Here is a 23,823-nt window from a genome sequence, read left to right as displayed (position 1 = left end):
AGTTTCTGCCCAGTGGCCACTGTAACCAGGGATGATGAAATGCAGTCCTCTTGTAAGAGGCTGGAAGTGGTGACATCTGGGGTAAAATTTTAGAAGCTCTGTGATGTAGAAGACCCAGGTGGGACGAGTCAGGTGTGGCTCTGGTCATTGCTAAGGCCTGGCTGGGGTTAAAGGATATCACTTGTGTTGGCTCCAAGTGCCATGTTTGTGTGACTTCTGGCTGTGCTCAGCCACTTCAGTGTGCATTTACTAAAAGATGCAGTTGTGCAAGGTTTACGCATTGGAAGGATCGGGGGGCAGGAAAATTGAGGGGACTGATGAGAGTGTGATTAAAGAGACGAATAATAATAAAATGATGATGATGATACGGCAGTGGGGATGGTGGTGGGCGGAGCCATGGGGCTCCCAGGCTGAGTCTAAGTCATGCCTTCGGTTAGAATTCCACAACTTGTGACTGTGTTTGTTCTGACATCAGCGTGTGGAGATTGAGTACAGGAGGTTTATCGAATGGCAGGTGTCTGGAGGAAGAGAGGATGGCAAAGTATCCACTTCCCAGGCCAGCCCCATGAGAAAAGATGACCACAGGCAAAACATTCTCTAACTTGCACACCAAGCATCTTCTAGAACTGTATCTGACACACAGCAAGCGACGGAGAGTTATGAGGATTTCGGTGAGTTGATGGATGTGAACTTCTCAGGACAGTGCTGGCAGTTGGCAGGCGCTAAGTTAACTGCCATTATGATTGGGATTGTTTGTGAGCTCGTGTGAGACATTCCCAGGAGTTGCCACAAATACTTAATTAAGGGACACTTTAAAAGGTTGCTGAGGTCCCACATTATGCAAGTGGGGGACATGAGCCGGGAGCTTTTTAATTTTAACTGGTACTGTGACCCCATCTGTACACACAGGCTGATGAGGCCTGGGTGAACTTGGGTTACAGGAGCAATGATAAAATCGATCATCTCAACAGGATCTACAGAGTGTTTAGTCCATATCGGGCATTATCCTCACACATTTCATTTATACGTATAAAATATCTTCTGCAATATAACTATTATTACCACCGTTTTATAGATGGAGAAATGGGTTCCAAGAGATAATAATTTGCCGAGCTCACAGATCAAGCAAAAAAATGGAGCTAGGATTTGGATAACGGGGCCTGGGCTTGTTAGAGAAGAAGAAAAGGTCAAAAAGAGAATAGCAGAGTAGAAGAAAGTGGAGAGCTCGAGAGCCTGGAATACTCCTCCTGCTACCACGTGAACATACAAAATGTTTGGAAGGTGCCAGAGCCCAGACCAAGGGCTTTAATGCATGGACTCATCAATTATGCTTCTGTGCTGTAGGAATTATTCGACCATTATTTTACAGATGAAGAGATGGAGTTCCGGAGAGGTTAAATAACTTGCTCAAGGCCACACAGCAAACATGAGCCGTGCACCCAGTTGATCTGTCAATACTCTTGACTGGGTAGGGACCAAGACCTGTTTTTGTAAGCAAATTTTTATTAGAACACAGCCATGCCCATTGCTTTCTGTTCAGTCTTTGGCTGCTTTCACGCTACAAGGGCAGTGCTGAGTAACCGAGATAGATTGCGTGGCTCGGAAGCCTGAACTATTTACTGTCTGGCCCTTTAAGAAAAAATCTGCCACCCCCGGCTCTTGACCCTCACACTCTTCAGCTTGCCTTCATTAATCTAAAAGTGGAATGAGAATAAAAGGATGGGATAGCTGGAGGGATGAGAAGATGTGATCAGGAAGTCTCAGAAAGCGTCCAGTCTATGACAAGGAGCTAGAGGATAGCCGAGGAATGGCCTTGGGACAAAGGTCCAGGCACTGTGACCCCAGGAGCTGGACGGGCTGTCCACATGGGTGCTGAAGTTATCCAGGAGGGTGGGACGCTTTGGGGTAGAGAGGAGGACTGAGCCTCATCTCAGACCCCGCAGCAAATGCAGGGGCGTGGCAACGAAGATGTCAGCTGATGGCATGGGCTGAGGTTATGAGACTCAAGAAGACCTAGGCATGATCCTCATAGAACAAGGAGCGAAGGGGAGTAGTGACGTGGAAACAGAAATGAGGTGCAAGAGGAACGTGAGGCTCCTTTGCTCCCAGGCCTGGGGCACCTGGGTGTGAGGGACTAAGCCACCCAGAGGGCCACAGAGAGGCGGGGGCTCTGCAGGTGGCAGAGGGCTCCCCGTGATCCCGTCCAGCGCTCTCCTCGCCACACTACACCTTCCCCATCCCTGGCCAGGTGTGGCCAGCCCTGCTCTCGGTCACCTCTGCTCCCAGGGCCCTCACCTGTGTAGTCGATGACGAAGCCGGCGTTGCTCACCGACGCGTCACTGCGGAAGGCGAGGAAGAGGCTATTGCTGCTACTCTCGATGCGGCCCGGGAGCTGGGAGCCGTAGAAGCTTCCTATGAGGGGGCTGAGCGAGTCCCGTCCGTCGTAGATATGGAGGAAGTCATAGCCAGGCTCCAAGTTAAAGCTGGGGAACAAAAACATCCCGCCCCCATCCCACTAAGGTCAAATAAAGACGGCACTGGCCTCGGGTTCGACCGAAGGACGGGGCCTCCATCCCACCAGCGCCCAACCCAAGACCTACTGGTGGGGAGGGGGAGGGTGAAGCCCCCGTGACCTCCCAATAGGGAGAGAAGATGGATAAGGCAGGCTCGGGCAGAGGAACCAGATTCTAGTATCGGTGTCCAGAAAGCTGGAGTTGAAAACCTATTTTAGCTGGAGCTAAAATATTTTAAAAAATTGAAATATACTTGACATGGCATGTAAATTTGAGGCATACAACATGTTGATCGGATACATTTGTCCATTGTTATATGATTGCCATTGCAGCAATAATTAGCACCTCTGACACATCCCATAATTATCGTTTCTTTTTAGTGGTTGGAATAATTAAGATCTAGCCTATTAGCAAGTTTGATGATGATAACACAATATTGTTGTCTATATTTACTACACTGTGCACAGAAGGGAAAATCAGTTACCAGCTCTACAGACAGAGTGGTCAGAACCCAGGTCTCCTACCTGCCTCTAATGTCTTTATACTGTCTATGCTGCACCCCTTTTTCTGAGAGGAAAGAGCCACCCCACGAGCCATTCCCAGGCAGGAAGGGGCCTATTCTGATGAAGGACCCTCACTTTATTCCTTTACCCTGGGGCTGGTTCTCAGCTCTCCTCAGGATCTGCTCCCATCCCACTCCTGGCTCTCACAGGTGTGCCTCTTTCTCGGCAATCCTGACCCTAGTCTAGGAAAAAACTCATTTTACAAACTGTCTTAGCTTAGCAGAATGAATATTAGAGTTTTTGAGTGTAATTTACCCTACTGGAATGGTTAGCATGAAAATGATGGAAAATACCGAGGACTGGCAAGAACGTGGAGCCACTGGAACGCTCATACCCTACTGGTGGGAGTGTAAATTGGTTCAACCACTTGGGAAAACTGTTTTGCAGTATCTACTAGACCTGAACATATGCGTGCCCTATGATGCAGCAGTGCCACTCTTGGGTGTACATCCAACAAAGGCAATTGGTGCCAATCAAGGGTGTAAAGATGGAAACAACAGAAATAAATGAGTTTGCAGAGAATAGAGTTCTGATGCAAACTGGTTCATAGCCCAACCAAGGGCTAGGATACTCAGACACTCCACTTGGCAGGACTGAGAACAAAATGGCGGTTCTACCCTTTAGCTAAGACATGGCAAGAGATGAGGCCATGAAATATCTAGGACAAAAGGGGTAGGGTTGCAGAGAGACAGGACGGGGATCTGGGAGGACTGGAGGTGGAGCCAGGTGTGCACTGGCCTCCCTCCTACACAGCACCCTCTCACACTGGTGTCAGCTGCAGGGTCACCCCACCATTGCTGGGTGGTATGGTCTTCTTGCTCCCATAGTTCAGCTTCTTCATTGACTCTTTCAAAGGGCACCAGGGAAGGGTTTGGGAGTGGGTCAATTTGGGTCACAAATTATGGCTCCATCACTTCCAAAATGCCTTCCATCTGCCCCTGCCTTCCATCAATCATCAGGTTTTATCTGAGCACCCTCAGTATGCTGGGCACTGTGCAAGGTGCCCAGGATGCAGGGATGTGTCAGACATCACCCCTTCTTCAAGACGGAGACGGATCTGAAGGAAATGACAGACGTGAAGACAACAAAGTCTAAAGTCTGTACAGGCATGTGGGAACACAGCACCAAGTTTGCGGGGGAGGATGGGAATGAAGTTTGTCTTGGGCATTAAAAGACCCTCAGCAGTTGGACAAGGAGGGAAAAGGAAGTCGCTATGAAGGAAGAAGCAGAAGCAAAGTCACGAAGGCATGAAATAGTTTTGGAGACTGTGAGTAGTTCAGTCTGGCTGAAGCTCAGGGGTTAGATGGGGTGGGGTTAGGACTGGGTGGCGGAACTGAGGGGAGAGGTAGGCAGGGGCCAGCTGGCTTGGAATGAAACTCAAAAGACTGGACCAAAAAAATAGCCCAAAACAAAACAAACAAAAGGTTTGGAACCTTAATTTATAGAGAAGAGGGAGCCATTATAGGATTCAAAAATAAAGGACACGTTTGTTTCTTTGTTTTTGAACGGAGGTATAATTTATGCACCATGAAATAATCAGCTCTAAAGTAAATCACTCTCAGTTTTGACACATGTATATCAAGATCCAAAAGGTTTCCACCATCCCCCAAATTTCCCAGGTGCCCCTTCCCAGTCAATCTTCCCCACCCCCAGAAGATACCACTGAACTGATTTTTATCACCTCGATCAGTTTGGTGATCCTAAAATTTCACATTAGTGGAATCATACATTATGTACTCTTGTGTGTCTTCTTTCAGTCAGTGGGAGATTTTGAGATTCATCCACGTGGTTGCATGTGTCAGTAGTTCATTTCTTTTTATTGTTGAGTAGTATATTACCGTACGTTCAAATGGAAAATGAGGTGCATATTTCAGTGTTTTCCAGTGTCAACATCACACTGACAGCTAGCTAAAGACGAGACTGGCACAGAAGGCAAAGATAGGGAGGAACCAGTTAGGAGCCTATGGCAGTAATTCAGACAGAAAACAATAAGGGCTTCAACCAAGCCAGCAGCCGGGAGAATGGAGAAGAAGGGAAAATCTGAGGTTAAGGCAGCAGAGGCTCCATGCCTCGGCCACTAACAGAAGGAGCAGTGAAGGTGGATGATGGGGCCGCTCCCCCATTTTCAGAATAGAGCTCATCTGTGGGGAGAAGCAGGAGGCTTAGTTTTGTATGTGTTCTAATTGAGGAGCCTGCAGGCATCAGACAGAGACCATCCAGCAGTTGGCTATGGAGCCTGCAGCCCACAAGAGAGTTTGGGCGGGTGGTAGAGGGGAGTCTCCAGTTTACAGGAGGAGAGTGAAGCATCGGAGAGGATGAGCTTGTCCAGGAAGGAGGTGTGGCGAGAAGACAAGGAATCTGTGACAGAGCCTGGCAAAGGGCACGAAAAAGAAGCCACAAAGTCCCAGAAGGTGCTGGAGGGCCAGGGGGGAGTAAGTCCACAGAACCAAGGGGAGAAGCAGGGGAAGGATGGAGGGAGTGATGCAAAGGATAAAGCATGGAAAGTGCTATTTGGTTTGGCAGCCAGGAGTGCGTGGGAGTTTCAGAGGAGTTTCCAGTGGAACCGTGGAGGAAGAAATCAGATGTCAGTGATGTGAAACTGAACAAGAGGCGAGGAAGGAGAGAAAAGCAGAGACAATTCTTTTGAAGAGTTTGCTTTTAAAAGAAACCAAGGAGATCGTGCCGGAGCTTGAAGGGGGAGCAGCTGAGAGACACCTGGGCTGTTCCTACACTGGGGAGGCGGATGGGAGGATCCGGTGAGAACAGAGGAGGAGAATTCAGAAGGGCAGGGGAGAAAGGACCCAGCAGTGCCCTACTTTCTGCATCTTAGCATCTTAGCATCATCAGATTAAAAAAAAAAAAAAAGAAAGAAAAAAATAGTAATAGCTACTTCATAAATTATCCTAAGGATTAAATAAGACAATAATATGTGTGAAGCCATGGAGCACAGTGCTGGGCACACAGGAGATGTTCAATAAATGCTGGTTTCTTTCCTTTTCTGGACTCCTTCACCCCCCTGGAATGAAACCCCGCTCACAGCAGACCTATGTATACTCACCCAGAGACCCGGGTTTGCACCCCTCGCTGCTCTGAACCCTCCATCTCCCACCGGGGGGAAAGGTACATACATGTTAAATACCAGGGCGATGACGTAGTCTGGAGAGACGGTCACCTTCCAGTCGCACTCCTTGCCTGGCGGGTAGGGTTCTGGGTAATTTGGTGACAGGATGACTCCCGAAGGTCCCGTCAGGTCTCCCCCGCAGGGAGCTGAGGAGAGAGGAAGATGAGGGTGAGACTGTCCCCTTCACCCGGTCACCTTTCAGCGGGTATTGGTAGAGGAGGGACTGAGTCTGATACACCTAAATTAGAACTTGGCTCCAGGGGCCCAGGGGAGGGTGGATTGCAGTGGGCATGAGGTTTCACCTTCAAGTGATGGAGATGTTTGGAACAGGATAGTGGAGGTGCTTGTACAACATTGTCAATGTACTAAATGTCACTGAACTGTTCATTTTTCAATGGTTGATTTTATGATATGGGAATTTCACCACGCTGTTATTAAAAAAAAAAACCCAAAGTACCTGGCTCTGCCGCTTCCTGGCTGTGTGACCTTAGGGAATTTACCTAACCTCCCTGGACCTCAGTGTCCTTCCTCTACTGCACAGATAATACCTCTTTCATGGGGTAGTTGTGAAGATTTTAGAGATGTCTGTTAAAGCACTTGGCATACCGTACGTAGTCAATATATAGAGCCATCACTAGGCTTTTAGATATGAAATACACGGTCTCCTTTCAGGGCCTCACATCCTGTCTCTGGGCGAGCTTTGTGGGTATTTACCAGGAGTCCCAGTGCACTTGATGTCAGGAGGAGCGGAAAGCAATCGTGTGTACCTGCCAAGTGTGCCTGGCCTCCTACACTGCCAGTGTTCTTGGCAGCTGCTTAGGGCTGCAGATACCTTCCAATTTTCTCAAAGGCCTTTGTCCAGGAGATCATGTGTTCCTCCGTTGTACAGAGATATTACAAAACCCCAATTAGTCCACAGTGGTCCCCCTCCCCTGAGATGACGGGCCTTCCCAGGGGCAGGGAGTGGGGAGGTGGCCAGGGATACAGCAAGCGATTCATCCAGAGCCCTCTGGGGGCACTTCTCAGATCCTGAATCAGGTTCTCCCCCAAATGGCTGGGTTATTGCACCATAGCATGAGGGTCTGATAAAGTAGAGGCTGGGGGTGTATGGGGCCGCTAACAGGGAAAGATGGCTGAGACTCTAAACATGGCTTGGTCTGAAAACCTCAGGGCAGCACTGGAGGTTGGCAGTACTTTAGGCAAATAGTGGGCCCACAGGAATGGACATGGAGGTGGGAGCCAAGGGTACATCCAGGACTGAACTTTAGAGTGGCCATTTGCTTGTCCCAGAGCGGAGCTTTATTGCCTCAGTGTAGCTTTTACTCGGGGTGAGGTTAAAGGTCTGGATCAATCCCCAGCAGGGTCTCTTTACAAAATGGTAGGTCTTCAGACCAGGCCATTAAAGCCCTAATGTGGCTGAACACAAAACCTGAGGGGTCATGAGTAGTGTGGGTTTTTTTCTGTGGAAAATATATCTCAAGTCCCAACTTGAGTACCAGAAACACTCAAGTGGGCACCTATTAAATGTCAGACACAACGTACAGCATTTTAGATCCATTATCTCATTTCTGTCTCGTAACAACTTGCTGAGCTATGGATTACTCTTCCTGACTCAGAAAGGAGGAAACTGAGGCTCAGAGAGGTTAAGGAACTTGCCCAGAGTCACTCTGAGACTCAGACCCACATCTGTCTGGTCCCAAAGTCCGTCATTTCCCCATTCTTCTGCACTGCCTCAGAATCGTTGGCCGCAGTGGGAGTGGAGAGGGCTGTCCCTCCCTGCAAGCTGGCAGGGGAGGGGCTCCAGGCAAAGAGATTCTAGGAGCGAGGATGGCCCCTCGAGTCTGGTCTGCCTTGTATCTCACTCCCTTCTTCTCCACTGAACCCTCTCTAGACAAGATGGTTAGATGGATGGGACAGACTAGAGGCCTGCCTGATAAGGATAAAACCTTGGACTTAACAAAGCAAGACCACACAGCGCAGTCCAGAGAGTGGCCCTACCCAGTCTGGGCTAGAAACACAGTGACGCAGCCAGTGAGAGTTGGAAGCCCAGTCATGGCAGCAGTCCCAGCTACCGGGGCATCTTCCCAATGATGCCTCCATTCGGGAAAGGGCTGCTAGGCACGACCTACATTTACAGCCCAGGGGTTCCTTCCCTTAAGCTGCCACAGGTGGGGTGAATCTGGGTGTTTCAGAACTGCTCCCGTTATTCTTCCGCCAACCCCCAAAGTGCTCTCAGTGTGTTTGGGTTCGTGGCCCCCGCCCTGGCCCAGCTCCCTGCCAGATGGCTCCCCAGTATCGGACAGTCAGGCATCTGCTTCCCACTCAGGACCCCGGCGTGGGCCTCACTGCCCTCTGTCAGTTGTCCTCAAGGCCCTGGCTGGACTCCTGGGCTGCTTCACCCACAGGACAGACAGGTCCCGCTGCTTGGGTGGGGTTGGTTGAGGGGCACCAAGTCCCCCTTCCCCTTCTAGGCCCAGGCGCTGGCCAGCAGGACAACTGAGCTGTAGGAGGCTAAATGAGGCCTTGGTGACATCCCAGTGGCACCCCATCCTTTCAGCGGGTACTCAGGGCTGGGGCTGGGAACCAAGCTGGACCAGAAGCCAGGTCTCCCTTCCAATCCTGGGCACTGGCGCCCCCTCGCCCCACCGTCAGGCCCTGTCTGCTCCTCACTGAGTTAGAAAGAGAAGGCAGGCTCCATCCTCAGGCCCAGGCTTGACCTTACAAACCACATTGCCCAGATTGGAATGGGAACAGGTGATCATTCCAGGCGGCTAAAAAGCGGGCAGGCTGTGTTCCAATTTTGACCCGGCTACCTCCTAGCTGTGAGTTTGTGCAAGACTATCCCACCTCTCTGAGCCTCTGTTATCTAATCTATAAAATAAAAAAAAAAGAGAAAGCATAATGACGATAATGGCCTCTAACATACACAGTGTTTACTATGAACCAGGCATGGTTCTAAGTGCTTTACAGCATTATCTTATTCAATTCTCAAAACAACCCCATGAGGTAGGTACTATTATCTTCCCTGTTTTACAGGGCAGGAAAATGAGGCACAGGGAGATGAAGTGATTTGTCTAAGGCTACACAGTTTGTCATGGTGAAGCGAGACTCGAACCCAGGCAGTTGGAATCCAGAACCCGAGCTCTAAACTTACCGCACGGTGATTTCATTTGTGAATACGTAGGTACACCGTCTAGCCCAGCACCTATCATGGGGATGACGCTCAATAAACGTTTGTTATCTCCCTTTGCTTCCTCCCTATAATGAAGGGGGATGAAGACCAGCCAGACCCGTCCTGGCAGACTGCCAAGGGAGCTGGAAATGAGGGGCTTGTCACTGGGATTTCCAGACTGTTTGAGAGGACAGGCAGATGTTCACTTAGTTGCGAGGAACATTTCCCCACGCCGAGCGCAGAAGAGTGGGTAACGAAAGCTGAATTAACCTCTCTGCTCTGCTGGCTGCACGTTTACTGGGTCAGAGAGTTGAAGCAATTTCCCCAAGGCTACTGAACTAGTAAATGGAAGAGCCAGGAACTAAACCTGGATCTGTCTTCTTCAATATCCTATACACTCTCAACGTATCACAACACATAGTTGAGGGCTGAGCTTGCTCTGGAACCCAGGTCTCACCTTCCTGTCTGCAGTACATTCACGGAGATCCAACCACACATACCCATGTGACTCCTCATTGCCACCGAGGGACAGGACTTAGCGTCAACACCAGGCCTCAGAGCATGCCCAGTAAAGGCCAGTCCTCAGATGCCTGGACAGCGCCTCCCCTGAGTCTGTGTGCAAAGAGGTGCAGGGCGTCGCCGGGGTGGGCAATGCTGGGGTGCATCTCAGGAAGTCCCCTGTGCCCATCTCTGGGGTGGGAATCAGTGTGGGAGGTAGGAAAATGAAAAGCTTTGCATTCAGACTGATGTGGGTGTGACTCTTGGCTCTGCCATATCCTGGCTCTGTGATTTGAGGCAAGATACTCAAAGTCGCCCAAGCTTCGGTCTCCTCTACTGTAAAATGAGGGAATGGTACTCATTACAGAGAGCTGCAGGGAAAGTTAAGTGAGGTTGTGTAAGTAAATGTCCAGTTGCACACAGTAAGGACTCCACGACTTACTGGTCTCTTCTAACAGCCATCGCTGATACAGGAGAGAACTGCACTCAGTATTTTGCCTGAGGAAAAGAGCCATGTGGACGTGAGCCTCCGGAATGTTTGTTTCCATCAATTTCTCTTTCTTTCCTGTCCTCCTCTCCCTTCAAGTTCCTTCCTCCTCCCAGCCTTAAGGAACTGCGGAGCAGGATCGATTCCTCAGGCACCAACCCTTATGAGCTACATGACCTTGGACACATCACAGAGCCTCCACTGCTTCATCTGGCAAATGGGGAGATTTAAGGACTAAGGACAGATCTGGAGAACCAAAAGCCAGGCAACCAATAATTTCCTTACCAAGAGGAAGAGCAAAGGTATTTCCTTTACCTCCAGGTCTGTGGGTGCCCTTCTAGCGCTCCAGGTAATAGAAGGATCATTTCAGAACCTGAAGACCCTTGCTACCCGAGGTGACCCACAGTCCTCCTTCCAATCTATATGGTCTGGGTCAGGAGAAGAGGGACAGGCACACCTGGCTTAAAAATCTTTGGGGCCATTTTGGAGAGTGAAGAATTCATAGTGTGTAGAGTGTGGGTGTGTGAATGCGAGTGAGTGTGTGTATACGTAGACATGCAAAGCAGAGTAGACTTTGAGTTTTCTGCAACTTTCAGCTCTTCTGACTCTCCTGGCCAGGCTCAAGATGGAGCTGCCACTTAAGGGGGTAGGAGGTCTGGAGCACACAAGTGGTGGGACCAGAGGGGAGGGTTCACACTACAGGTGCTTTGTACCGATGCACGTTGGTGGGCTGGGCTGCCAGAAGAATCTGTTCTCAATCTTCACACAGCTGATCTCTGCACTTCCCTGCAGCGCATAGCCGGGGTCACACTGGAACACCGTGGAGTCACCGGCTTCCCAACTGTCGCCACTCCGGCTCCCATTCTGGGGGACCCCAGGGTCATTGCAGGATGTTGCTGTGGACACTGGGATAAGAAAACAGAGGAGAAAGTGGGGTTGCCTAGGTGTCTGCCAGACAGTGAGGCTCCTGGCTCACCACCCTCACTGACATCACCACGTCCATCACCAGGGCCACTGCTGCAATCTCCATCACCTCCCGCCGGTGTAATCAGCTGCAGCAACAGCGCCACCATCTCCGTTCTCACGCCCATTACTGTCACCACCTCCACCACTACTTGTGACCATCACTTATTCTACTGGTACCCTCACCATCACCATCATCCACCTGTCCTGGGATACTATACTATGAGTTAAGCATGACTGCACCGCTATGACTGTAGGACTGAGTTCAAGTTGGTTTAACGATACAAGCCTTATTACATAGATCAGCTTTGCAATTTTGCAAAATGTAGCTAACATGATCCGTATGCGGGAGTGACAAGGTAATTAAGCATAAACGCCAATATTCAACCAGAAAGGTCTGCAAAGGAGTTTGGGAGTTGGCCTGCCTGAATGCTGAGCAGTGGTTGAGAAGATGCTTGGAGTTACTAAGGTCCGGTGAAGGTCATGTTCTCCCTCGTATGGCAAACAACCAACAACTCACCAGACTGAAACCCGAGAGGATTCTGGTGTTTGTAGCAAGTGGCGAAGTAGAGTCCAAAATAAGTATAAGTAGTTGGGATGTATTAAAAATTCTAAAAACTCAGGAATTTGGGAGATGTTTGTAGTCTAATACCAGACAGCATAATTCAGAGAAGGTGTTTTAAAAGCAAACATCAAATGAATGATGAAAGGGAGGAATAAATAATAAAAGCACAACTGAGGGAACAAATGGACAAAATGCAGCATGAGAAAGCACACCAAAGGAAATGGTACAACAGGAACTCCAGAGAAAAGATTCTGAGGCAGCTGTATCAACCTTGGCTGCCTCCGCGGTCCCCGCCTGTGTCATCATTCACAGGCTGTGGTCGGCAGGCCCCAGGGACAGCAGGTTCTGGAGGACACAGGATCCATAATGTTCATTGGCTTGGAGGGTCAGTTTTTCTCAGAAATTCTGGGAAAAATAACTTTTACACTAAGACAAATGAATTTATTATGGAGTAGAATGTAAGATTCACATTAGTTCTTAAGCAAACCAGGAAGCCTCAAAGAGATTTTATGCTTCCTGCATCCCTCAGATCTCCTGGGGATATACATTTACTCTCCTCTGCTATTAGGATGACTTCGGTGGAAAAGCCCAGGGCAGCTGTATACACTAATAGCACTAATTATACCATCTAGGATTGCATGGATGAGTCTGGAGTTGGAGTATCTAATACCTTACACCCAGTAACGGCTAAGACAGTATGCAACAAACTGAGGCCCACAGCCAAATCTGGCTCTATGCCTGTTCTTACAAATAAAGTTTCATTGGAACACAGGCATGCTCACTTGTTTACATATTGTCTACAGCTGCTTTCGTGCTCTGACAGCAGAGTGGAGTTGTTATGACAGAGATCATGTGGTCCACAAAGCCTGGACTTTCACAGAAAAAGATTTACCACCTGTCCTTTCACAGAAAAAGCTTACTGACTCCCGGTTTATGGTCCCTTACACTCTCCTCTTTTGAGATCACATTTTAAACCTACCCTTTGCTTTGATCCAGCTTTAAATCATTAACACCCTCAATGATCTGCTATCACTATGCTCCAGGCACATTGGTAAAATCTCCTTCCAATACAGCCAGCTTAGCCCCCTCCATCTTCCCCCTATCCCTGCCCCCAGGGGCCTTTGCACCTGCTGGCCCTTCTGCCTGGAATGCTCTTGCCATACATCTTCCCAGGCCAGCTCCATCCTGTCATTCAGTTTTCAGCTCCAATATCCTCTTCTCAGACAGCCCTCTTTGATCACCTTCTGGGCTCATCCCTTAACCCCCTTCCAACAAATTTGTCACATTATCCTGTTTTGTTCTCTTCATAACACCATCTGTAATCATCTTGCTAGATCATGTGTTTGCCTCTTTATTGTAGATCACTTGTGCATCTCTACAGGAATAGAGACCTTGGCTGTTTTGATCTCAACTGTATCTCCAGGGCCTAGAGTGGTACCTGGCACACAGTGGTGTTCAGTAAATATTTCTTGGGTGAATAAATAAATGAACAAACTATCACCGTCAGATACTTACTGAATTTATTTATAAAGTCAAACAAGAACCCATCTTCTTCCTACCCAATTAAAAACAGACTTAGCTTTCATCTCTAGCTTTACAGCGTACACGTGTAAATGATTCCCTGGAAGAAAAATAACTCACTGTTGTGACCATACTCAGAAAGATTATTTATAGGGGAGGCAATGGGGTGCGATGATTAAGGGCCTAGGTTTGGGAATCAGACACAGGCGTTTTGACCCAGGCTCTGCTACTTATTAACTAGATGACCTTGAATGAGAAACCTCTCTGTTCCTCAGAGCCCACATCTGCAACATGGATTAATGATGATGCCTGTACTTTATGGTTTTTGTGAAAATTATAAGAGATAATGTAGTAGAGAGTTTAGGGTGGTGCCGGCTCTATAGATGGCAGTGATTATGCTTTCCTCTCCTTCTGTGCTCCCTCTCACCTTTTTTCGTTCTCACTTTCTCCCTTTAATGCTCCTGAATGTGAGCTGCTTGGCAAAGCCTCCAGGGAGAGGCTGGATCCACGTAGTACACACAGGATGTTAGATGTTACACAGTCATGTTTACTCAATAAAGCCAAGCCTGCACTAATCGTCCCTGGCATTTCTGTACAATCCCCCGTCAAACACACACTATAACGTTAACATGGGGTGAGCCGGTCTCTCTTCCCTAGGGTAGTGCTGGTATTTGCTAAGCGATGACAGCAACAGGGAAGGTGACCTTTTCCGAACCTCGGGTACACCAGCACACCAGGCCAGGTAGTTTTGCCCACTCCCCTCTCTGTGGGCCTAAGTGATGTTCAGGGTGGCTTGCCCAAAGAAACTCTTGTGTTAGAGAAAAACATCCTTTCATTTGTTCAAGTCTTCCTGTGCCCAATGGTCCAGTAAGTGGTGAGTGACCTCCTGCTGCATACACACGCTGTGCGGGAGTCTGATGGGCATGAGGTGGCCCCTACCCCCTAAGAGCTTTCTGTGAGCTGGCAAATAGGTGGCCAGCTCCCAGGCAAGGCCAGGTGCCTGGAATCGGCAACGTGCTGAAGAAATAGAAGTTGAGTGCTGGGGGTGCCATCGGCGACAGCAATTTGTTGTGAATGGGGAGCTTAGGAAGAAGTGGCATCTGAGATGAACCTTGAAGGACGATAGGGCTTCTACGAGTTGGGCAATGCATGAGAAAGCAGCTGAAGCTGCTGGGCGAAGGCACGGCTCACCACAGCGCCCAGGGACTCTGTCCCACGTGGCAACTGCAAGGACACATTGGAGGTCAGATAATGCAAATCCGCGGGGGAATTTACCGGTACAATGATGGGCTCTTTTTTTTTTCCTTTTTTAAAGCCATACCCATCAGCTTGAGCACAGAGAAAATACATGTCTGGCTTAATTATTCCCCATTCTCCTCCCCGCAGCGAGTGGACTGAGCCGTCTCGTTAGCATTCTACTCTCCTTACTGTTGGGAGACCCTTCTATTGCTTATCCCAGCAGTCTCCAAAGTTCGTTTCATGAAATGCTAGTCTCTTGAGGTGGCCTAGAAAAAAGTCATCCATGCTGAAATGTGTTTGAGAATTGTGACCTACCAGACACCTTCCTAATGCATCTGCATTAGCAGAACAAATGTTCTCGGAGGCTCCGAATTACAGATAACCTCTTTAGGTCTGCCTCAACCTAAGCACCTTCCTGACATGACTTGATCACACAGACTTCCTTTTCCTTTAAATACCAATTAATCGTCCATGGAACTCCTGGGAACAGATGTTGGGAAATGCTTATCTAAAATGACCCTCTTGTCGCCCCACAGTGGGACCCTAACCTTAGGTGAGTTCAGTGTTACTCATTGGTTCCCGGGGACCCTCTCCATGGGTGAATGGGTGTGGGGATTTCCAGTCAGAAGACTCCCAATGAACTCCACAAGGAGCTATTCCTCGAGAGGCTGGCAGCCTGCATGAGTGTTAAGCGGGCAAGTTAATGAGTACTCAGGAACATGATCCTGGAGACCCTCATTTGCCACACACGCTGCTAAATGCTCGTCTCCATGGGGAAGACAGAGGCAGGAAAGAGCTAGAAGTAGGCTCTGTAATGCCATTACAGCCTTACTGGTGCTAGAGCTATACCCAACCACCCTTAGCTGATACACCTACCAGGTAAGAGTGTGGAGGCAAAGCCATGGCCCAGGTGCCACACAGCCTCGCTCTGGCATCACCATGGAAACCCCCCTCTCACATACACGCAGTGGAGTAAGGAGATGGTAATGAAGACAGCTGCTGTATAATAAACATAAGCATAGACCGAGGCAGAGTCACTCGTGCAGGGAGATGAGTGATGGAAGAGGCACTTCAGAGGAGATGAGATGATGCATCGCAGGGAGAGGCAGGACCAATCATAGAAATGAGCCAGTATTGGGACTTGGATGTTTGAGCATTGCCCGTTTTCGGTAGCTCTCTGTCATGCTCTGCCATAACTGGCTACCGCAGTACATAATTAATTGAATTTAGATTGCTCATATTTGGCTTCCAGTCCTTACTGAGACGTGCACCAAACTAAGAACAAGAGTGTGTGACACGTCAGCTCAGCTCTTCTGTGACTGTGCTCCAAACCAGTGTCAGCTGTCCCTCCCCTGCCTCCCTCCCCACTCTCCACGTTTCAGCCACAGTGGACCACTCTCCACTTCCAGAGCCCGTTATCCTGCCTCTCACACATTCACACGCTCTTTGCACCCAGGACGCCCTTTTCTCTCTTTCTCATCTAATAAGGACCCACGAATCCTCCAAGTCCAGCTCCATGGCAACTCTAAATCCACGTCACAGTTGACTATGCCCTCCTTGAAATACTGTCTTTTCTTCTGTAACTTCTACTCATCCTTCCGCTTGGAGCTTGGGCATCACCTTTCCTGGAACATCTTCCTTGATGCTCCAAGGTGACCATTATAGCTCACATTTCTCCCTCCAGATACTTGTTGATTTGTATGTCAGTGTCTATTCACCTACTTGTCTCCCCTCCCCTCAGAGCAAGCTCGGCACAGATATCAGAAGAAGCACTACCCATGGACCAGGCACAGAGCAAATGCTCAATAAATATCTTTACCCGAGTGCAGAGATGGAGGAAAGAAGGGACTTGAGGGAGGAGGAAGGGGGGTTACGGCAGGACTGATGGATGGAGGCTGGCGGAAGGTGGGCACAGACCTGAGAACTGAATGGCAAAACCCTGCTTGCTGGTGAAGAAGTCGGTGCTGAACTGCAGAACGACCAAGCTGAAGGTGCTGTGCAGGTCCTTGGGCAGGGCCGGGCCACTGAGCTCCTTCAGCAGAACCCCACTCTCCACGGGCCCATCCCAGATGCGCAACACGTCATGGAGCTCCTCCGTGTCAAAGACCAGGAAGTGGAGTCTGAACGGAGAGAAGAAGCAAGTGGTCACTCGGGGCTCAGCCCCTTCTTCCCAGGGGCTTCCATTCAGGCAAAGTCATACATCTAAGAAAGACTTGCAGGAAGGAAGAGGATTAGAGAGAATTATCCTCTCAATTTCCATCCAGCCTGCTCCACCCATTGGAGGTCACTAGAAAATGGGAACAAGGGTGAGGGAGGATAGATTTTGTGCATCCTGTTTATTATTATGGAGCTTCCTGTTGCCACTGTAAAACCCCACCCATCTCCTCAACCCTACACAGCAGTCCCCAGGCCTCACTCCTGAGCCCCTATCCATATCATTCTAATTGGAAGGGGATGCTGAGAAGGCAGGATCTGGGGATAAAGGATAGAGGTAAAAAACAAATACTCAGTCAAAAGCCCAGCAAGTTATTTTGTGGATATTGACAAATTGACTCTAAAGTTTATATGGAGAGGCAAAAGATCCAGAAGAGCCAGAACAACACTGAAGAACACATTTGGAGAACTGACACTACCTAATGTCAAGACTTACTATAAATCTACAGTAATCAAGAGAGTGTGATATCCGTGAAATAACAAATAAATCAAAAGTCCAGAAATAGACTCATATTAATATAGTCAATTGATCTTTAACAAAGGAGCAAAGGCAATACAATGGAGCAAAGATAGTCTTTTCAACAAATGGTGCTGAAACTACTGGACATCCACATGCAAAAATGAATCTAGACACAGACTTTATACCCTTCACAAAAATTAACTCGAAACAGATCGCAGACCTACATGTAAACGTAAAACTATAAAACTCCTAGAAGATCACATAAGGGAAAACTCAGATGCCCTTGGGTATAGTGATAACTTATTAGATACAATACCAAAGGCACAGTGCATGAAGAAAACAAGTGATAAGCTGGACTTCATTAAAATTAAACATTGCTGCTCTGCAAAAGATAACAAGATACCAAAATCTGAGGGTGCTCAAATTCCTTATACAGAATGGCCTAGTATTTGCATAGAACACCTTCCTGTATACTTTAAATAATTTTTAGATTACTTATAATACTTAATACAACATTAATGCTATGTAAATAGTTGTAAATATCATGTAAATGCCATGTAAATAGTTGCCTGTGCATGGCCAATTCAAGTTTGCTTTTTGGAACTTTGTGGATTTTTTTCAAATATTTTCCATCTGAGATAGGTTGAATCTGTGGATCCTGAACATGAAGATATGGAGAGCCAATCCTATACAAAGAATTCTTAAAACTCAACAGTAAGAAAACAAATAACATGATTAAAAAATGGGCTACAGTTTACCAGATACCTCACTAAAGAAGATATACAAATGACACATAAGCATGTGAAAAGATGTTCCACATCATATGTCATCGAGGAAATGCAAATGAAAAAAGCAATAAGATACCACTATACACCTATTAGAATGGCTAGAATTCAGAACACTGACAGCACCAAATGCTGATGAGGATGTGGGGCAACAGGGACTCTCGTCATTGCTGGTGGGAATGCAAAATGGTACAGCCACTTGCGAAGACAGTTTGGCAGTTTCTTACAAAACTAAACACACTCTTACCATACGATCCAGAAATTGTGCTCGTCGGTATTTACCCAAAGGAGTTGAAAACTGATTTCCAGGCAAAACCCTGCACACAGATGTTTACAGCAGCTTTATTCATAATTGCCAAAACTTGGAAGCAACCAGGATGTCCTTCAGTAGATGAATGGATAAATAAACTATGGTATATCCAGACAATGGAATATTATTCAGTGCTAAAAAGATATGAACTATCAAGCCTTGAAAAGACATAGAGGAACCTTAAATCCATATTACTAAGTGAAAGAAGCCATTCTGAAAAGGCTACATACTGTATGATTCCAAGTACATAACATTCTGAAAAAGGCAAAACTATGGAAATAGTAAAAAGGTCAGTGATTGCCAGAGGCTAGGTCAGGGAGAGGGGTAAACTGGTAGAGCACAGAGGATTTTTAGGGGAGTGGAAATACTCTTATGATACTGTAATAGTGGATACATGTCATTACACATTTGTTCAAACCTATAGAATATGGGCACGAAGAGCAAACCCTAATTAAACTATGGATTTTTGGTGATAATGATGTGTCAATGAATGTAGGTTCATCAGTTGTAACAAATGTACCACTCTGATGGGGGATGCTGATAATGGGGGAAGCTGTGCAGGTGTGGGGCACGAAAAGCAAACCCTAATTAAACTATGGATTTTTGGTGATAATGATGTGTCAATGAATGTAGGTTCATCAGTTGTAACAAATGTACCACTCTGATGGGGGATGCTGATAATGGGGGAAGCTGTGCAGGTGTGGGGCAGGGAGTGAATGGGAAATCTCTGTACTTTCAGCTTTGCTGTGAACGTAAGTCTGCTCTAAAAATCTAAGTCTTAAAAAAGGTGTGTGTGGGGGAAATAAAGGTCGGGGGTTATGGCAGGATCTTCGAGAAGCTGGTCCAGCTGCAGTGGGGGCAAGGGTGAACCCACACCTCCGCTTCCCAGAGCAGAACTTGGATACCAGCCTGTCTCTCTGTCTCTCTCTCTCCTAATCAATTTTTTATTTCAGATTAATTTTAGGCTTACAGAAACGTTGCAAAGATAATACAGAGAATTCTTATAGACTCCCTACCACTTCTGTCCTTGTCAACGCCTTCCATTTCCCTGGTACATTTGTCACAACTAAGAAACCAACACGGTACATTACTATGAACTCAACTCCCTACTTGATTTGATTTGGATTTCACCAGTGTTTCCACTGATGCCCTTTTTCTGTTCCAGGATCCAATCCATTCATCACTATATCCTTTTAAAAATGTCTTTTAAATTTATAAAATAAGATATGCTCAAGGCAGAAAAAGGCTAACAATATACAGATGTCCTGAAGTTTTAAGAAGTCTCTCTCACACAAACCAATCTGTTCTCTAGAACTTTCCACTTGATATTAGGTTTGGTGCAAATACTTCCACATTTTTTCAATGTGCACACATACATTCCCCCCCGCCCCCACCAAATGGGACTATATTTTACATAGTTTTATGTATTTTTCCCCAAAATTTCTTAGCTAATTTTCCAAATTTATCCTTTCAAATTCCTCCAAATCCCGTGGATACTATGACTGAAATTGCACACACTTATTTATTTTTTAAAAAAATTTATTTTATTTATTTATTTATTTTTGGCTGCATTGGGTCTTCTTTGCTTTGTGCGGGCTTTCTCTAGCTGCGGTGAGCGGGGGCTACTCTTCGTTGCGGTGCGTGGGCTTTTCATTGCAGTGGCTTCTCTTGTTGCAGAGCACGGGCTCTAGGCGTGCGGGCTTCAGTAGTTGTGGCACGCGGGCTCTAGAGCGCAGGCTCAGTAGTTGTGGTGCACAGGCTTAGTGGCTCCGCAGCATGTGGGATCTTCCTGGACTAGGGCTCGAACTCGTGTCCCCTGCATTGGCAGGCGGATTCTTAACCACTGCACCACCAGGGAAGCCCTGCACACATTTACTGATTGACTGGGGCAAATTGATATCTTTACGTTACTTATTTTCCCCAGCCAGGAACACTGTAGATGTTGTAACTTATTTAGGGGTTAGTTTAGGTGCTTTGGTAAAGTTTTATGGTTTTCCTCTTTGCATTCTTCCTCTTAAGTTCAATTTTTGGCTTTCAGCTCCATTGTGAGTGGGATTTAATTATTAGTTACATATTTATTGTTGGATATATATATGTATATGTGTGTGTGCGTGTATTTCTTATTTTCAGTCACTAGTTAAGTTCTAATAGGCTTCAAGCTAAGCTCTTGGATTTCCTAGGTAGACCCTTTTATAGATACAGGTGGAGCTTCCTCAGTACCAGAGCTGTGTGGGTTTCCTCAATGGTTGTATTCTCATCCCCCTGGCAGGCCTCTCCTCCAAGGACTTCTGACAAGTGAAAACAGATAGGCTTCTCTTCAAGGCGTTTAGGAGGGAACAGACTGGCAGACTGGGGCCCTACACTTGGTTGGAAGGGGAGAAGGAGCTCCCCAGGTAGCAGGGCAAACAAGCATCCTCCCTGCTGTGCTAAGCCACCCCTGGCTTCTCTGCTTCCTCCATGGTCCGTGATGCACTGGGAAATCGGCAGCCGCCTGCAGGCGCAGACCAAGTGGTAGCTGTGTGGTGCTGCCAGACGTGCTCTCAGGGAAGAGAGGTTCTCGTGGGCCAGGCTTGTCACGGAAGGAAGGAGACGAGGCTAGAAGTTTGGGCGGCGTGAAAGGGAGGGTGTTTTCTTTGGATGTAATAACACAAGACAAGACCCAGAGGCAGGGGGGAGGTTAAGGTACCTGGGAAGACAGGTGACGCCCACACTGGAGTTCGGGTGGCATGAGGATGCCATGGGGACATAGCTGGATTGAGAGAGGGACATCAGTATTAGCTAGCAGAGTTGGGGTTTTATCCTCTTCTGGTTAGAGACCGACTGAGGTCCCTGAGGGTGAATAATGGAATGGATGAGTGAGTGAATTGAAGAATGAACAAATGAAATCCCAGAAGGACCAGACCGATGGGAAGTTTGAAAAGAGAGAATATGTACACTAGGTAGAAATGAAAGAAAACATATTTATACAACCTCTGTGTTCAAGGCAATTTCACCTTATCCCATTTAGTCCTCACAAGCATCTTTATTTTGCAGGTAGCACCATTCCCCTCTTTAAAAATGAGAATACTGAAGCTCAGAGAGGTTAAAGAACTTGCTCAAGGTCAAGGGCCGGTCAGAGAGCGACACAGAACTACTTTATATAATTACAGTCCAGGTCAGACTTTGGCGCTTCCTCTCTTTCCCCTGACAACGCTGCCTGCACCTCCAGAAGGAAGAGGCTGTGGCCGAGAGCCAGGGCTGCTCCAGAGAGGCCCCATCAGTAATCAATAGTTTACATGTGAATCATACACAAGGTTAAAGGGTTGAGATTTAAGACCCGGAATTAAAAGTGCCAATTCACTGCCTTCAGCTTAACTGATCTGTTAATCAGACAAAGTCAAAGGCTTGGCGTTGATGAGGTCGCCAGAGGAGGGAGCCTGAGGTCCTTTGCAGGCAGAAACCAGGCAGCTTGGCCATGAAAAGGAGAGAAGCTGAAGTTCTGGACCTCTTACTGCCTTCGTTTATGTAAATGCCTTCCGTGTGCCAGGTGCTGGGAGATAATGGCAAAGATGACAGACAGGGTGTTATTTTCCAGTTGTTTCTGGAGATGGGCAATCCTCCTGCACACACAACCCCATCAGAAGACCATCAGCTGTGGGCAAATGCGATGAAGGAAACAGCGGAGCGCTGAGATGGAGCCACCGAGTTAGAAAGACTGGCTAGGAAGATCTCTGCACGGAGGTGACATCTAAGGAAGAGGAGAGGCTTAAAGGGAGCCAGTCACGTGAAGAGCAGGGCAGGGCAAGAGGTGGGAGGACGCTTTCTGTGGATAAGGGGCAGCATGAGCAAAGGCCCCGAAAGGGAAGCAGCTCAGAGCATCAGAGCAACAGAAAGGCCACTGAGGCTGTCCCTGGGCCAAGAGGGGTAGGCAGAGGCCGGGTCTCGTGGGGCCCGGTGGGTCGGGGAAAATTTTGGATTTTATTCTATGGGCTAAGGGACGTCACTGAAGTATTTTAAGCTGAGGCCTTACCAGATCCAATTTTCATTTGAAGATCACTCCTGCTGCCCGGATAAGAACAGCCTGGCAAGGGCAATGTCGGATGCAGGGAAATTAGCTAGGGGGCTACTACAGGTGCTAGTGACCTCTTTCATGATAAATCCTTGATGCTAGCCAGTGAAACTTTGCCAATCCGACCACATGGATTAAGACTCTTACTGAAGACGTTTTTCATCCCATAGAAATCAAAGTCTATAAAATGCTAATTAGAGGTTCTCATTGATAGGGATAGTTCTGGGCCCAAGCAGACATTTGGGTTTGCCTGAGCAGCTCCCCTGCAGGTGACCATCCGGTCTCCTTCTGGCTTTTGAAAGACTGAAAACCATTTGAGGATCCTGCGTCCACCATCCCGTGAGAAGGCGATCCTTCATCTTGACGCCTCACCCGTTTGCGCTCTTGTTTCTTTGGGCCACAGACACAACACCAGCCACGGAAGAGGGAGGGGGCCTGATGTGCATCACGCTCTGTGCTGAGAGCTGTCGAAACATGGAAGGCTGTGTCTTTGCCCTGGAGGCTGCTGCTGTTTATTGAAAGAGACACACACAACACAGTAATACGTGCAGGAGGTGCTGAAAGCGTGGGATAAATAAAGTGCTATCGAAATAACTGGACGAAGAAGAGAACTAATCATTTGTTGGAAATCTACGTGCCAGGTACTTTATGTATATTGTCTAATATCCTCATAACAAGCCTGTAAGTTGGAGCCTACTTTTGCCATCTTGCTGATGTGGGAACTGAAGTCCCGGGGGTTAATTGGGGAGACTTGCTGAGGGTGAGGGGGGTGTCAAACAGCTTGTAAGGGTCAGAGGGTGTATTCAAACCACGTCTGTCTGGGACCAAAGGCCTTTCTTTTACATCGTCATCTTCTTCTAATTGAGAGAGGCAAGAAAACTTCAAGGAGGAGATGTCTTTGAAGCAGTTTTGGAGAAATAAAAGCAAAGCACAAGGAAAGTGAGAGAGGAAGATGACTGCAAGAGAGAGAACAGCATTACAGAGGCACACAGAGTATGCACCCAAACTCCCCCTCACCCTTTCAATCCACCTTTTCCACCAGGGCCAGCTGACCTTTCTGAACCACGTATCTGACCAGTCATTCCCCTTTCCCTACAGAATAAAGTCAGGCTTCCTAGGGGATGCTCCAAGCCCTCCATGAATAGCCCCAATTGCCTCCTCTTCTTCCTCTCACTCTTTACCCATTTTCTTCTCTTTCTCTGGCTTCAGGGACTTCCCTCTGTCTGGACGTTTCCAACCCCTACACGTGCCCTCACACCACCTGTAGTGGCTTGAATGGTCTCCTGCCAAAAGATATGTTCAAGTCCTAACCCTCGGTCCCTGTGAATGTAACCTTACTTGGAAATAGGGTCTTTTTAGATGTC

The 23,823-nt window shown here is 47.7% G+C and overlaps 1 protein-coding gene across 6 annotated transcripts in view; it reads right to left on the bottom strand.

Annotated features, from left to right (window-relative positions):
* CSMD2 (CUB and Sushi multiple domains 2) overlaps positions 1 to 23,823 on the bottom strand; it is a 661,810-nt gene that overhangs the window by 155,880 nt on the left and 482,107 nt on the right. For all 6 annotated transcript variants that reach the window (XM_061184511.1, XM_061184512.1, XM_061184513.1 and 3 more), the window contains exons 26-29: positions 16,560 to 16,762; positions 11,068 to 11,259; positions 6,205 to 6,343; positions 2,296 to 2,483 (exon numbers count right to left, since the gene is read on the bottom strand). In XM_061184511.1, the coding sequence (XP_061040494.1) occupies positions 2,296 to 2,483; positions 6,205 to 6,343; positions 11,068 to 11,259; positions 16,560 to 16,762 (722 nt within the window). The remainder of the gene's footprint in view (positions 1 to 2,295; positions 2,484 to 6,204; positions 6,344 to 11,067; positions 11,260 to 16,559; positions 16,763 to 23,823) is intronic.

The sequence above is a fragment of the Eubalaena glacialis genome, chromosome 3 (genome assembly GCF_028564815.1).
Source record: "Eubalaena glacialis isolate mEubGla1 chromosome 3, mEubGla1.1.hap2.+ XY, whole genome shotgun sequence".
Taxonomy (NCBI): domain Eukaryota; kingdom Metazoa; phylum Chordata; class Mammalia; order Artiodactyla; family Balaenidae; genus Eubalaena; species Eubalaena glacialis.
Note: the sequence above shows the minus strand (reverse complement) of the source record. Positions and strands in the feature narration are given on the sequence as shown.